Source organism: Dioscorea cayenensis, chromosome 5 (assembly GCF_009730915.1).
Source record: "Dioscorea cayenensis subsp. rotundata cultivar TDr96_F1 chromosome 5, TDr96_F1_v2_PseudoChromosome.rev07_lg8_w22 25.fasta, whole genome shotgun sequence".
Taxonomy (NCBI): Eukaryota; Viridiplantae; Streptophyta; class Magnoliopsida; order Dioscoreales; family Dioscoreaceae; genus Dioscorea; species Dioscorea cayenensis.
In genome coordinates, this window is record NC_052475.1 from 28,194,870 (window position 1) to 28,210,868 (window position 15,999).

The window sequence follows — 15,999 nt, forward strand, 5'->3', positions numbered from 1 at the left end:
ATAATTGAAAAATATTAATTACACCTAATTAATTACACAATAAATGTTCATAAGACTTTTGAAATCCAAAATATAAAATAGTTTCTGTAGTAGGAGTTGTTTAATTATATTTTTTTATATATGATATTGTCTCAAAACTCCTCATAAAATTTTAAAAACTCCGATGCGAAACCAGGAAAAATGGCTAGTTATTTAATTAAACCTTATAATATTACCTAACTCTGAATCAATGCATATTCTTCTCTTTTTTTTTTATCTTGAAATGTAGCTTCATTTATAATGAAAAAAAAATATCTAAAATTATAACCAACAAATCACAAGCATAGAAAAAGAAGTCAAATAATTATTTTTTTTATGCCAAATATATATAAGACAAACGCTCCCCATTTAAGGGAAGTCATAGACGTGCATAAGCATGGAGCGTAACTACAAGCTCGATAAATACTTATACTTTTTTTTGTATGGATTTTGAGATTTGATCTCAGATCTTTTTTAAAAAGAACATCATACTTAAAGGACACATCACTAATAGGCCAAAAGACCATTGATTCTATTGGTTAACTTATAAAGACTCGCATGAGAGGAAATCACAAACCAAGAAAATCTAAGTTTCCTTTCTTTTCGGTATTAATTTAATTATGATTTTTGAAGTTGACTAGTCAGAGATGGGACTTGATTTACAACATCATATTGAAATCCACGCAATATGCGTGCAATTGTTTGATCAACTCAAAGAGGAAGAAGAAGACATCTCAAAGTCTTACTAATTTGAAGTCTAATATATGAAAAAATTAATTTCATGTGTTCAATTAAAGACCGCTGAAATAATTAATTCTCTTCAAATTAGTATTCACAAAATCTCACCAACTAGATATGTTCATGCATGGTCCTCTCCCTCTATTTCCTTGTTATTTATCACATAGAACTTGTGCATGTACATTGCATCTGGTTTGGTCATTGAATGCTTATGTCACTATTCAAAAGATCCATGAAATTCAAGTTAAAAAAAATATAAATTTTACAAGAATTAATTAATTAAATTTTTTTTAGTTGTAAAATTAGAGCTAACGAGTTTATATCATGTTCAATTTTGCATTAGGGATATTCTTTAATTCTTCCAATTATAGCCAAACACCAAACAATATAGAACTAAGGTTAGGGTTAGGGTTAGTATATATATATATATATATATATATATATATGTGATTATCACTCATTATTTGCAAGAAAATGAATGAATGCATTTAATTATATAAAAATAGATATTATAAAAAGTTGTGGATCAGGACCTTTTAATGGATAGAAATTGGAAGTTCTTTATATGGAAGTGTGTAAGAAAAAATGTGGAAATTTGGTGGAAGCGTACAACACTTTCAAAACTCATGGAACTTCAAATGGAGTAGTGGGTCAGGGCAATGGTTGGAATATTGGAGAAGAGACTGTCAACAATAATTTGATCTTAATTAATTAAGGACCATGCATATATGATCACACTTGAAGAATTTTCCTTAGTGCAGTGTTGTGGTCCTAATTCCTTGAACTTTTTCTACACCTTCCATTCCTTCTATCTCTCTATAAATATTGCCTTGCATTGCTTCTTTCTTTATCTAAGTACATCTTCTTAATTAGAAAAACTTATTGTTATCTCTCTCTCTCTCTCTTTTTGTGTTTGTGTTTGTGTTTGTGTTTCTCTCTTTACATGCAAAATATGATGCAGTCTCAAAGGTAAGATAATTTTTCATTTGTTATTAATTAAGGATGTGTTTTTGTTAATCTTTATTTATTTATTTAGGTATATGATGTACTCTTCAACTCATTCAGAAAATTTTCTTTTGTAGTTCAATGGCTTGGAAAGGCTTCCATGCATCCATTGCTGCACCTCAACATCAAAATATTGGTAAGATAATTTTTTGTGATATTATATTTACATATATTGATACATACATACATACTTACTTACTACTGTTATACATATACATATATATATATATATATATATATATATATATATATGTGAGGATAAGGTTAAATTTTAATATATGTTGTTTTGTATCTTACTAGTCTGGTTTGCTATTGTAAACAGTAAAGTATACCAAAGTTGAGCGCAATGGGAACATGGAAATGTTGAGAAATGGATATTTATTTACAGAGGTATTTATTATTATTATTTTTTATCTGGCTGTTATTATATAGTGAACGAAGATAAGAATTTTTATAATTTAATTTGTATTAGATTTTCAAAAAACAAATGGAGCATATGGAGAAGTACCCTGATGCAAAGATCATAAGCCTTGGAATTGGTGATACAACTCCTCCCTATGCCAAGGCTTGTAACTACAGCCATGCAAGAGGTGACTCAAATATAAAATTGCTATAAATAATAATAATAATAATAATAATAATAATAATTGTTATTATATTTTCACCTTCATTATTAGGATTAGGATTTATAAATATGAGATTTTTTTTTAAAAAAAATAATAAGTTCAAAGTTGCAAACAAAATATTGAGCCAAAATTAAACTGGAAATTTGCCATTAGGAATTTAGAGTGAATTGAGATCAAGCCGGTTTAATTAAGATGTATTACCTCTAATTCAATCATTAAAAAAAAATGCAATTGTCAATTTTGTGTAATAAAATTTTAATTTCTTTATCTTTACAGTATTCCAATGCACTCTCCACCATTGAAGGATATAGAGGTTATGGACTGGAGCAAGGAAACATGGTAACATTTTTTTTACTTTTTACTAATAAACTTTATTGTTTTTAACTTAAAATAATTGCCAAATATTTTAAGATTAATGTTTGGTTGCCATCACTTGTATATATCACTTCTTATACTTCTCATAGCCGCTACGAAAGGCGATTGCGGGAAATATCTATAAAAATATGGGATTTAATGAATCTGAAGTTTTTATTTCTGATGGCGCGCAAGGTGATATCGCTCGCATTCAGGTTGATTATTTACTAATTTTTATATTAAAAACTATTTAAAAATAAATAAATTAAAATATTTTTATCAAAAAATATGAATTGAAAACTAATACATAAATTTACATGATTATTGCAGTTAATGTTCGGATCCAATATCTCCATAGCAGTGCAAGACCCTACCTTTTCCGGTGAATTATCCATATTGAGATATATTTTTATTTTGCAATATTAATTTTCAAAATAGTGAAATTTGCGTATTCTTTTCATAAATATATTGATGAATTTATAAAGTTTAATGAGTACATGCAATTTTTTTTTAAAAAAAAAAACCGATAAGATAACACAAGCCTTTTTGGATTAAGTTAATGAAGAATTCCATGAACATTACATGAGATATGAAGAAGAAGAATTAGGCCAATTCATCATTCAAGTGTTAATTGACCTTGAATTTTGAAGACAAGACCATGTCTTAATTTATTGACCAATAAATAAATAATTTAAATAAATAAATAGCAAAAAAGAAAAATTGATGTTCTAGGGCATATAAGGAAGAACACGAGACAAGTACACAAACGAACATGGCTTGTGAACAAAAAAGATATTGTCCCTTTCTACTTGTATTTGTTGCTTCTCTTTCTCTCACACACCGTGAATTATACGTCTCTATTTTATTGTTTAGAATATTTTTTTTTCTATTTTAATTATTTATTCAATATTTATAATATAAATATTATATATTGTTTGAAAATATAAACCGACTAACATGTTTTTTTTTTTTTAATAAAAAACTAAGTAGCATGTGGTAATAGACCATTAGTAAGTGTAAAGTATTCGTATTATTGTTGAAAAAACATGTTCAAATCTCAGCTCATATAGAATAAGTATACATGTGTATGCATGCTTCTAACATGATTTATATCTTTTGTCAAAATATATATATATATATATATATATATATAGGTTTAAAGATTATAAATTTTGATATTTTGAAGGAACAAATTTTTTATTTTATAATTGAATATAGTAGGATAAAAAATATTTTAATTTGAAATGCAACTCACAAATGAAAATAAAGCCACATAGTCGTTGACAGTGGACATATTGTGGTTTCATTTCACAAAAATGATGAAACTTTGTAAAAACAAATTGATGTATTTATTAAAGTGTTAATAAAGATAAAATTTGCTTCCTTTTCATTGTGGCGTGGCGGCTAGGCAATAACAAACATGATCGGAGTGGTTAGTCAAAACACACGTGGGCTTAGTTTGTCATGATGAATCTAGTCAAACATTTGTCAAAACTAGTGATGCCATTTCTCTAAATCAACAATCAAAATCTTAATAATATCTCATAAATTAAGGCCATTCATGCATGTAGACAATAAGATGATAAATATAAAACAAATATCAAATTAGAATAACAATAAGTCTCTACCATCACTATATTTATGCATGGTTGATTTCTTAAAAGTATTGAACCTATGATTGTATATATATGGACTAAGTTGATGTAGGATTCTAACAATCAAATTTTTAATTAGGAAGAGGATGAAAGACTATATAATTACCCTAGATATTAAACAAAGAGCTCCTATACAGACTGAGTCAAAATATTACATCATCATTATCATCATATTATAAAAATAATGGAGTTACCCTAACACCCTCAAATAACTACATGTTTAACTATACATTTTTTTTCTCTCTTGTCTTTCAATAAATATAGTGACTGGGAGAGACGATGTATGCATGCATGCATGCATGGCATGGCAGAGCATATATATATATATATATATATGGTGCTAATGAATGAATACTATATATATATAAATGAATGCATGGGAAAATACATACAGGCATACGTAGACACAAGCATGATAATGGGGCAAACAAGAAAGCAAGCAGTAGAGTACATGAGATGCAGTCCGGAGAAGAGTTTCTTTCCGGAGCTCGCCGGAGTTCCGAGGACCGACGTCATCTTCTTCTGCTCCCCAAACAACCCAACCGGACACGCAGCCTCTCGTCGCCAGCTCGAAGATCTAGTCTCCTTCGCCACCAACAATGGTTCCATCATCGTCTATGACACCGCCTACTCCTTCTTCATCTCCGATGACAGCCCCAAGTCCATCTTTGAGATCCCTGGCTCAAAACAGGTCTTCACTTCTCATCTTTAATTTGCAACATTACATATATATATATATATATATATAAAAAGAGAAAACCAGTGAAATGGTATTTTATTGATATTGTTTTATTTGTAATATTACAAGAGTATGTATCTAGTTATGCATGAACACTTGCATTAAAAACTATAATTAAAGATAATATATATTTGTAAAGAAACTATATGTCCTTAAAATTATATATAGGATTATATCTCTTTTTTAAAAAAGAATCCTCTATATGTCAATTATATTTCTTGACAACTATTGTATAGTACAGTGATTGCCTTATAGCAATGGGTGTGGAGACAGAGGATTGACACTCCTACAAAACTTACTATAACAATACTGTTTATCAACAATTCTAAAACTCAGCTACTGTTTAAATGAGTTCTGGGTAGGTCTTTTGTGAGAGGATTTATTAGCTTAATATGGTATCTAAATAAATCCATAAAAAGTCGATAAACTATCGTAACTAGTGCACTTTCCTACTTGTCTATTGCTTGACAAATGCATGTTTTGGTTGACTTGCAGCCTATTGTCAATATATATATATAAAAGAAATATAGGACTAAATCTAATAGAAATCATCAAACAATAATCTATGATATCATTAAATATTTATATATAGTAATACAGTTGTAAATTTGGTATTTTTCAGGTAGCAATTGAGATATCATCATTCTCAAAATTCGCTGGGTTCACCGGAGTCCGGCTTGGTTGGACCGTCATCCCAAAAGAACTCCGGTACTCAAATGGCTACCAAGTTATCAAAGACTTTGACCGCATCATGTGCACATGCTTCAATGGTGCATCAAGCATTGCTCAAGCAGGAGGACTAGCCTGTCTTACTCCTGAAGGTCTTCAGGTATATCCATATCCTTGTTGGAGTTAATCTTATTATTGCTATATATATATATATATATATAATTTCAGAGGTTTTATTGATCAATGTATTATTATGTAATATTAATTTTTAGGGTATAAGAGGAGTGATGGATGTGTACAAGGAGAATGCAAGGTCACTAGTGGAGACTTTTAGTTCAATTGGTTTGAAGGTTTATGGAGGAGTGAACTCACCATATGCATGGGTGCATTTCCCTGGATGTAAATCATGGGATGTATTCAATGAAATCCTTGAGAAAACACATGTGCTCACTATCCCTGGTTGTGAATTTGGTCCAAGTGGTGAAGGCTTCATTAGAGTTAGTTCATTTGGGAAGAGGGACCAAATTCTAGAAGCATGTAAAAGACTCAAGCGCTTGTTTGCATGAACTACCCCTCTTTCCTTTTATTTCAATTTATTTTTTGCCTTTTCAGATCTCATTTTAGTCAAATATGTTGAAATAGGATTTTATGCGTCTTTGGACATAAAATAATATTTTACAAAAATAAATAAATTGACTCATGTGAGATTGATTGTTTGACTTGTTGTATGTGTTTAATGTGATTTTTATATATATATATATTTTTAAGATGGACAATTCACCGTCTCAATTACTGTTGTGATAAAGGGCCGGATCTCTCAACCTCTAAACTGAGCAATGAAATGTGTTTAGTACTTTTTTAATATATATTTTTTTTAATTTACATCTACTATCGATCATATATTGTAGTTTCTAAATTTAGCTTTTCTTTGATGAAGGTTAGTTTATGCGTGATTATTTAAATAATAATTATATATATATATATATATATACTACCATATAAGTTAATGAATGATGATCTTGGTGTTCTTCTTTAGAAATTAACAAAATATATATATTGAAATACAAATTTATTTATCTTTTGCCAAAAATAACTATGTTAGATGGGTTGTGGCTCTAAAGTTATAAGCTAAGAATGATATTTTAAAACCTGATTTGCTAGTTTTTGTGAAAATAAAAATGAGAATATTACTTTTATAAAATTTTTTTAATCACGAGAATAATTTTTTTTTAAATCAATGTTACAGTTGAACTTTTAGTCTTTTGAAAAACTCTCTCATAAAATTTTGTACTTAAAAAGAAAATTAAGCTATGTGACTCAAAATTTTGTGGTGAGACTTAACATGCATTATTAAAGTATTTTTATAAATTTTAACATATATTTTAGTAGTATCATCTAGTTTTTCTATGATGATAACATCTCCAGTACTGCTTTTTCAATTGAATTACGAAAAACATTGACATGTATTAATCTGCCACATCAAATTCTAGAAATTAAGAAGCTATCCACTTTATTTTTATAAAATAAAATTTTAGAAGGAAGCAAACATTGTAATGAGGGTTACAAACAAGTAGGGCATTAAAAGAAAAAAAAGGGTAGGGAGTGATCAAGCTACATTCAGCTTCAACTGCTTTTCCTAATTCTAATTTAAAAAACTTGAGTCTGGTTTCATTTAGCATAGTCGGAATCAGTCTTGAGCTTAATTCACAAGATAAAAACTTCTTATTAATTGTGTTTTATAACCAGTACCGAATTTATTTGAAGTAATTATGTTTGTAAATCTCTAAATTTATTACATTTCAACCATATTATAATAGCGGGATTCGACCGACTACATTTATTTTATTCAAATTTGATCCAGCCGACATTTGCTTGAGCTCCACTCGAAATTAATAATATTTGAGTTCAGATGATCACTTCAACTTTAACTTAATTATTCAAAATTTTGAGCACCACTCAACTTGTTTTTCTTAGGTGTAGATGAAGTGGATGAATTGATGATAATTTAGTATGCTTAACTATAGATGAAGTTGATGAAGTGATGGCAATTAAACTAAATTTTAGCAGTCTAGTTCAGTGGAAGTCAGATTGGAACTCACTTGTGACTTGTATAACAATGAATTGTTTGGGAGATGATAAGCTCTGAAAAACAATATGAAATCAGAGCTTCAAGTGAAGTGGCCATTCAATCAGTAAGCACTACTTTGGCACAAATTCAAGCCCAAGAAAACGATATTGAATTGTAAATCTTAACTTAATTTTTGGTGAAAGGGGAGTTAATGCTTTATTTAATTGAATGATGTCCAGCTTCCATTTGATTTAATATATATATATATATATACATGAAGTTCAAGCACAATACTTGGAGTTGTGGTTTCAATGCGAAGTCCAATTGAAAGGATACCATTAGTTTACAGTCATGTGGAGCGCGTGGTCACTGTGTGTGTATATAAATATATTTGATTACTTTTAAATAAAAAAACTATTTTTTTGGTTTTTGAATTAGATAAAATTTTTTTCTTAACAAGTTGATATGGACGCATATTGTAATAACGGCCGTTGTTTAAAGGGACAAAATAAACATATTTGCAAAATAAATATAAATTTTAATCCAAAGCAAAAGGATCAGGAATGAGTGGCCATATATATCTATAATGTATATTATCAAGGGAAAAGGAGGACAAACTCATAATCATACTTTGGAGACTCAACTTTTCTCAAGAGTGATGATACAAGTATTAGATTTATAATTATTTTTATAATCTTTTTATATAAATCTACATATTCATTGTGTTCTGATTTAAAAAAAAGAAAAGGAAAAAAATATTACCGTTAATTTGGGACTGATAATGACATAGTTTAAGTTTAAAGAAGGGTAAAGATGGAATTTTTGAAATCTAATTTTCAGTAATAAAATGAATAGAAATGAGAAAGTAATGAGGATGAGTAATACTGAAATTATTAGAAATAGAAATTAATTTCTATTACTTGATCTCTATAATATGAGATGACTAAGAATTTATAGAAGATATCATAAATAAGATTAAAGAAGGTTGGGTTCTAAAGTTTTATATGATTTTAAAACTTTTATAAAACTATTAATGTATACATACTATATATATATATATACTTTTTAAAATAATTTTCTATTTTATGCACTGCACATACAGACTCTACAAATTTCATAGCGAGTAATTTGTGGCCAAATATAACTTATATTCTTACCCTTTTCTATCTATATATATATATATATATATATAAACATAATAGACATATCCAAATCCTCCACATTCTCTTCTATTCTAATCTGTTTATTGAGATAATTTCCCAATTCACAAAGAGTTTATGCATCAGTAAGAATTTGTTACCAAGTAGTGCTTGATTTCTAGGTCTAATTTGATAAAGTCCAAGTGTAACATGACAAATGAAATTAATTTATACAATAAAAAACACCACTTTAAAATATAAGCAATGAAAAGCTAAATGATAAGCTCATTCACAAATCACATTTAAAATCAAACCTTCTAAAAATCCTAAACAATTCTTATTGGAAAGCAAAGCAATAGTCACATCTTGATCAACTTCTCAACACTTTGAACCAATCAAAACAAGCAGAGAAGTGCAAGATAAGTTAATCCTACTTTTGTGGTCCTCTTAACCCAATAACATTTACTAATCTATTATTAACCCAAAATACTATAATCTATTATTAACCCAAAATAATGGCATTTAATTATTATTATATAATAATAATTAAACCCTATTATCCCAGTCTATGGTCTGCCCACAGATGGATATATTGTTGGCTAATATTAATACAGAGTTGACTAATTTAACCTCCACTAATAAGTATTGCCCTTTGTCACCTTCCAATGAAGAGAGTTCTATAAATTCTCATTCAATCTTGATTCAATGGCACAACAATATTTGGAAAGAAGTAGCCAAATTAAGATTGAAAGAATTAAGAGAAAGATAGAGAGAGATGATATCCACAGGGGCCATGTATGCTCATGGTTATGTTCAACAAGAGAGGTTGAAGAAAGAGAACATGAAGAGAATGGGCATAGACAAAGAGAAAGAGGAGAAGGGTTCTAAGTCTAGAGTTCATCCAACCGGCTCTGGAACTCCGGCCAACTCCTCCGCCGGAGACCGGCGAGGTGGAAATCAGGATGAGAAGGCTTAGTATATTAGATCTTGTTCAATGTTGATGATATATCTGTTGTGTTTTTGAGTTATTATGATCTTTTTATGGTTATTGTGTTCTTGCTGTCTGTCCCAGTGTCCTGTATGTGTACTTAGTACTTAGTTTTTAAGAAATAAATGTTTGCCAAAATATTTAAGTTTTAAGTTCCGTTTGTTTGTTGATGTGATGATGTCAATATAAAAATATCTATGGAGGTGGTTGGATCTGGAGATAAGGATGACACCAAAACAATCGGACTTTAAATCCAATATAATGAAAATTATTATTATTATTATTATAAAAAAAAGTATATCAAGGAAAATGAGTTTGTTGGTGAATTTTTAATTATTATTATATTATTATAAGGAACAGGACAAATTGGACTGTAAACCCGAATCCGATAGTTTATCGGGTTTTTTTTTCTTCAGATCCAAACTGGAATTCAGGGTCTTATCGGGTTATCGGGTTTTGGTTTGTGTCGATATTTCCACCCCTTCTTTTCTATATCTACCCTTAATTCGGTCAAACATCATTTTCCCAAAAAAATTTCTGATAAAAAAGAGTTCTTTAGCTCCTCCTTCTTCTCGTCGATCTCAAACGCGCGAGGGCGAGAGAGAGAGGCACAGGGAGAGATGGATCCGGACTCGGTGAAATCAACCCTTTCGAATCTGGCATTTGGGAATGTGATGGCAGCGGCGGCCAGAGATTACCAGAAGGTTCAATTTTTATGCTTGTTTGATCTTATATTGATTCATTTTTGGTTAAAAAGTAGAGCTATTGTTTTTTTATTGAATTTTGTGGTCTATTCTTTGAATGATTTATGCTTTCTATTGCTTAAATCTATTCTGTTGCACTAGTTTTAAACAAGATTGAAAGATCTGAATGGGATTTCAGATTCGCTTGAGTTATTAATCTTTGATGATGAACTAGATCTAAATTTGTGGTAAATTAAAACAAAATATTTTCAAATTTTCCGCTTTTGATTATCAATGTTGTTTGTTTGTTTGCTTACTAATTTGATGCCTTTGAGAATTCAGATTATGGACATAATCTTAAAACCAAAAAAATGTGGTTTTCTGGATGTATGATTGCTCAAGCGATTCAAATTTCTTGTTTGATATCACAGATTTTTAATTTCTTTATTCTGAAACTATGGTATCCAAAAAACTATGGAATTTATATTATCTATGGAGTTGTGCTAGAATGTGCTCTGATGTTACTCATATTATACCATCAACATTGTTGAATGCGTTGTGCCTACTAGTTAACTTTTGCTAACAGTGATCATCTTCATACATATGATGCTACTCCGTGCCCGTAGCCTGATTTATTGGCTACCTTGTTAATTTTTATTGAACTTCACTAAATTGCAGATGAACTGCAGAATTCCTAAATATTTTTTATAAGCAAGTAAAGCAAGGATGATATTACTTTACATTTTCTATGGGCACAGATTATTGCTAGGTGTTAGTTTAGAGTTGAATTTTTGCTTGAATGCGTTATTAGTTATGAGCTGAATTTATTTTGCTGATCTTATGCATTAAATGGGAACCTTGGGATTACTAAGTACCAATGTTTTCTACTAGAAAAAATATGCTGTTAGATAGTTTTCACGCACATCATTCAAATTCTCAAATTGTGGCATCTGTAGGAAATGTTAGCTAAAGACAAGGCGGATGATGCAACAGCTGCCAATGAAGAGGTTGATCTTGATGAATTGATGGATGTGAGTTGAATTCTGTTTTATTTGCAAGGGAAAATTTCAAATTTTCATTTACATAGTGACTTTCAAAGTTTTCTGGACTGACCATTGTCCTTCAGGATCCTGAGCTTGAAAAGTTGCATGCTGAGAGGATAGCTGCTCTAAAGGTAATTTCTTTGGCCATAAATTACAAGAATTTGCTTCGTTGAATGTGCAAATAGGTCTGTAGGATTATGGAATTAATTTGTGTTTTGTTAACTGTTTATTTTAACAGAAAGAAGCAGAGAAGCGGCAGGTCTTGAAAAGGCAAGGACATGGAGAATACAGAGAGATATCTGAAGGGGATTTTCTTGGAGAGGTCACTGGAAGTGAAAGAGTAATCTGCCATTTCTACCACCGCGAGTTCTATCGATGCAAGTAATAAATCTTTCCTTGGATCTTTATGTTTAGATCATAGAGGAAGACTCACAAAAGTTTTATAACCACATACAGGATTATGGACAAGCATTTGAAGGCCCTTGCACCATTGCACCTTGATACCAAGTTTATCAAGCTGGATGCAGAAGTTAGTTTGCTTGAACTTTGACCTATACACTGGTGAAGCAAAACAAATTTCTAATCCATTTCTTTTACTGGGCACAGAATGCTCCCTTCTTTGTGGCAAAGCTAGCAGTCAAAACCCTGCCCTGTGTGATACTATTCAGGTAGGTTCATTGAACTTTCTGATCTGCAATGCCTTCACATTTATAAGGGTATGATACCCCAAAATGCAAATGTGTATAGTTTCTTAAATGTAAGATAGATGAAAAGTGGCTTGCCTGCGCTATACCCTGCAATGGTATTTTAGTATTCTGCCCTCGATTGCGGATAGAGCTGCCATCTTTGCTGCTTCGTAGATGGCTTCTTAGGTACTCACAATTATACTAGAAAAGATATTTCTCTTGTTGAAGGTGAAATGCTATGATCTGGAAGAAAAACAATGCTTGTGCTAGATGCAAAAGCATGCACATGTTATCCAGATTTGGTTCAACTTTGAAGTTTAATCTGCTAGGTTGAAAGGCAAGTTTTCATTATAAACAAATTAGTCAAAATGTCTTTGATAACATGTTAGACGCAAATCAATTACCAGTTAGCTCTACTCAATTCTATATTAATGCTTAAGATAACAAGATAGATGCTTGTAATTTATATCTGTAATTACCAAAATTAACTGATGCAAGACCATTATAATCTTTAATAGTTAGCATGGATGAAAGTAGTGTTCATAGAGAACTTTGATCTCTTCTTTATTAGTCTGTTCAATAATTGTAGTTTGCATTGGACCTATATGGACCTGAACAAGCTCATCAGTTAATTTTAACTGATGTACTTCTTTCTTGCTGCCTTATGAATGATAGATGATGTTTGCATCTCATTGGCTTCAATTTTATTATTATTGTTGGAAATATAAAATATAAAATCTAACAATTATCAATGGTAAATGATGCACTCTCACTGAGCACAAACATTATTTCTTCCAGGAATGGCATTGCCTTTGATAGAATAGTCGGGTTTCAAGATCTTGGCAGTAAGGATGATTTCACCTCCAGAGCATTGGAAAACCTTCTCAAGAGGAAAGGTATGCATTTCACCTCACGTGGGTCTGTTATTGATATATCTTGTTGAGTGCCGAAAACTTCCCATTTCAGGCATCATCGACGAAAGGAAAAACAATGATACTGAAGAAGATGATGACGACGATACAGAACAAGGCAGAAGTAGGAATGTCAGATCATCTACATTGCAGGATTCTGATTCAGACTGATGACCAAATCAAAGCAAATTTGGTACACCTTATGATCTTGTGACCATAATATCAGTCTTGAAAACATTGTCTGCATGCAGGATCATTGTCTGTGTGGTTTGAATCTCTGAAATTGTCTGCATGGTTGTATACTCTTTGTGAGTGAATGGAAGAACAAGGGAGGAATCAGATAAATTATAAATTTCCAACCGAGTATGAGTTCTGACCATGTAATACTTGCCATGGCCTTTTGATGTGGTTGTAATATGTACACTTACTAATGCATGAGTTTTGGCTCATGTCTTGCAGTTTTGTTCTATTATTAAGAATTATTATGAACCCTTCATTTGGTGGCTTGAAGAATACCATGGTTTTTGTTCCCACTTATACCCCTGTGACAACATCATTATTGTATGTATGCATGTCTATAGACACATACAAAAGTGTTGTAATTACTTACAAGCCCTCTTGAACCAAGATTTTTACATAAATGCCATTGTTGGGGTGTATGTGGAAAAAGAGAGAAACACATGAGCAAAACATCAAAGCTTAGTATGTGATCAAGCATGAAATTATCATGTTAGCTCCCATTTTCTACATAAAATAACTCACACACAAGTTACTTGCCATACTGAATGAATGCTTTACTCATGAAAGTTGGATTAGATTGAAACTTGTTGTATTCTTTAAAAAAAACTCATATAAATTTAGCTAGCCCTGAAGTTTGAGAACTGATACATGAAAGTTGGATTAGATTGAAACGTGTTGTATTATTTAAAAATAAATAAATAAATAAATAACTTGTATTTAGCTAGTTCTCAAGTTTTAAATTTTGTAGGTCACAAAAGCAAAAGTATATCATAATAATAAATGGCATTGTGATGTTGGAGAAAACTTAAAGAAATGTAGCTCTAGTTCCTTCAGAAATAGTAAGATCTTTAGCCCAAAAATGGGTGATCCGTGTTGTATTATCTTAACTTGGTTCTGCTTCTGCTGGGGTGATCCATATTTTATTATCTTGGTTATGTTTCCCAATATTGTTACTTTATCTTATTTTAAATTTAAACTAATTGAATACAAAAACATGATTTAAAGGATTAAATAAAGAGTCATATTTAATTCTCATCAAGTTAAAATTTTATTTTTAAAAGAAAATTCTCACTAATGATAGACACATGATGATTTAGAATTATTATGTAGAATAATTTAATAATAATACTGTGCCTATAATCTTAATAAATATAATTTGGGTATGACATAATATTTTTAGATGTTTTACAAATAATTCCATACTTGAGATACCATAAATAATAATATAATTTATTTACAAAAATATTGGAGATTGACAAAATGCAACTTTCTTTTTTTATATTATCTCATATTGCAATTTAATTAATCATTAACAAGCCAAATCTTAATAAATATAGTTTGTGCATTGACATAATATTTTCATCTGTTTATCATGAGTCTGTGATTGAGATATCATCAAACTTAACATTATCTATTTACATTCTTCATTCCATCTATGATTCAAAGATCATCATACAATATTCTTATCTAGAGGTTGACAATAATGTAATGTTTTTATATTACATCATGTTACAATTTAATTAGTGATTAATAAGTCACCCATCTTATTAAATATAATAATTTGGGTTTCAGCTTTTTATCATATAATTCCGTGACTGAGATACATTATCTATGTACATTCTTCACCCATCCATCATATTAGGATCATCAAGAATGCAACTCTTCTTATATTGTGCCATATTACTACTTGTATAATGATTGAGAGAAGATAGGTTATATATATATAAATATATATATAAGTATAATGAAGCAATTTGGATTTGTCCCTTGTGATGTGGATTTGGCCCTGTATGTACTATGTACACACTACCCAGTTCGTGATACTACGAAATTCACAGTTTTTATTTTTTTTATAATACTATTTTGGAATCATTATTTTTAGGGAAAAATACAAAAAAACCCGTATGGTTTACGAGTTTTCTGAAAATAAGGAATGAGGAATTTTTCGATTCCATGATATGGGTTTCAGTATTTGCGAAAAAGTGAAAAACCGATTAACTGCAAGTTAACTTTTTCCAGGTTTTGAGCGAGCAAAATTGTCTATTTATGTAAAAAAATCACTATGTAGCTTAAAAAACAAGATTTTTCAACATGATTTTGTTTGATTTTTGGAATTTAAGTTTTTTTTCTTGTTTAGTGAAATTTTGGAAGAGAAATAAATTTAAAAAATATATTTTTTTATGTCATATAAGTTGATTTTTTTAAATAAAAATAACGATTTTTGCTTCTATGAGTTAACACCGTTAATTACTTGAGATACAGTTTTTCTCTTTTTGCAAATATAAGAAACCACATATCATAGAATCGAAAAAAATTCCTCATTCCTTATTTTTGCAAAAACTCGAAACCACATGTTTTTTATTTACTTTTCCCTTATTTTTAAATAAAACTCTCGTGTATAAATTCAACCCTAACTCAGTAACTTTAGCACCTAGCG

The 15,999-nt window shown here is 30.0% G+C and overlaps 2 protein-coding genes across 2 annotated transcripts; both read left to right on the forward strand.

Annotated features, from left to right (window-relative positions):
- Positions 1-1,647: 1,647 nt before the first annotated feature.
- Positions 1,648-6,523, forward strand: LOC120261949 (probable LL-diaminopimelate aminotransferase, chloroplastic). Its single transcript, XM_039269970.1, is given in 11 exon segments — positions 1,648-1,725; positions 1,839-1,897; positions 2,084-2,151; positions 2,234-2,314; positions 2,316-2,351; positions 2,664-2,726; positions 2,852-2,956; positions 3,072-3,119; positions 4,788-5,087; positions 5,758-5,964; positions 6,077-6,523. Coding segments are annotated over 11 exon segments (1,287 nt in total). The 5' UTR covers positions 1,648-1,699; the 3' UTR covers positions 6,371-6,523.
- Positions 6,524-10,524: 4,001 nt separating this feature from the next.
- On the forward strand, positions 10,525-13,835 carry LOC120260461 (thioredoxin domain-containing protein PLP3A-like). Its single transcript, XM_039267940.1, has 8 exons — positions 10,525-10,703; positions 11,639-11,713; positions 11,809-11,856; positions 11,964-12,106; positions 12,182-12,254; positions 12,332-12,393; positions 13,210-13,307; positions 13,378-13,835. The coding sequence occupies exons 1-8, from the start codon at positions 10,620-10,622 to the stop codon at positions 13,491-13,493; spliced, it is 699 nt and encodes a 232-aa protein (XP_039123874.1). The 5' UTR covers positions 10,525-10,619; the 3' UTR covers positions 13,494-13,835.
- The last annotated feature ends 2,164 nt before the right edge of the window (positions 13,836-15,999 follow it).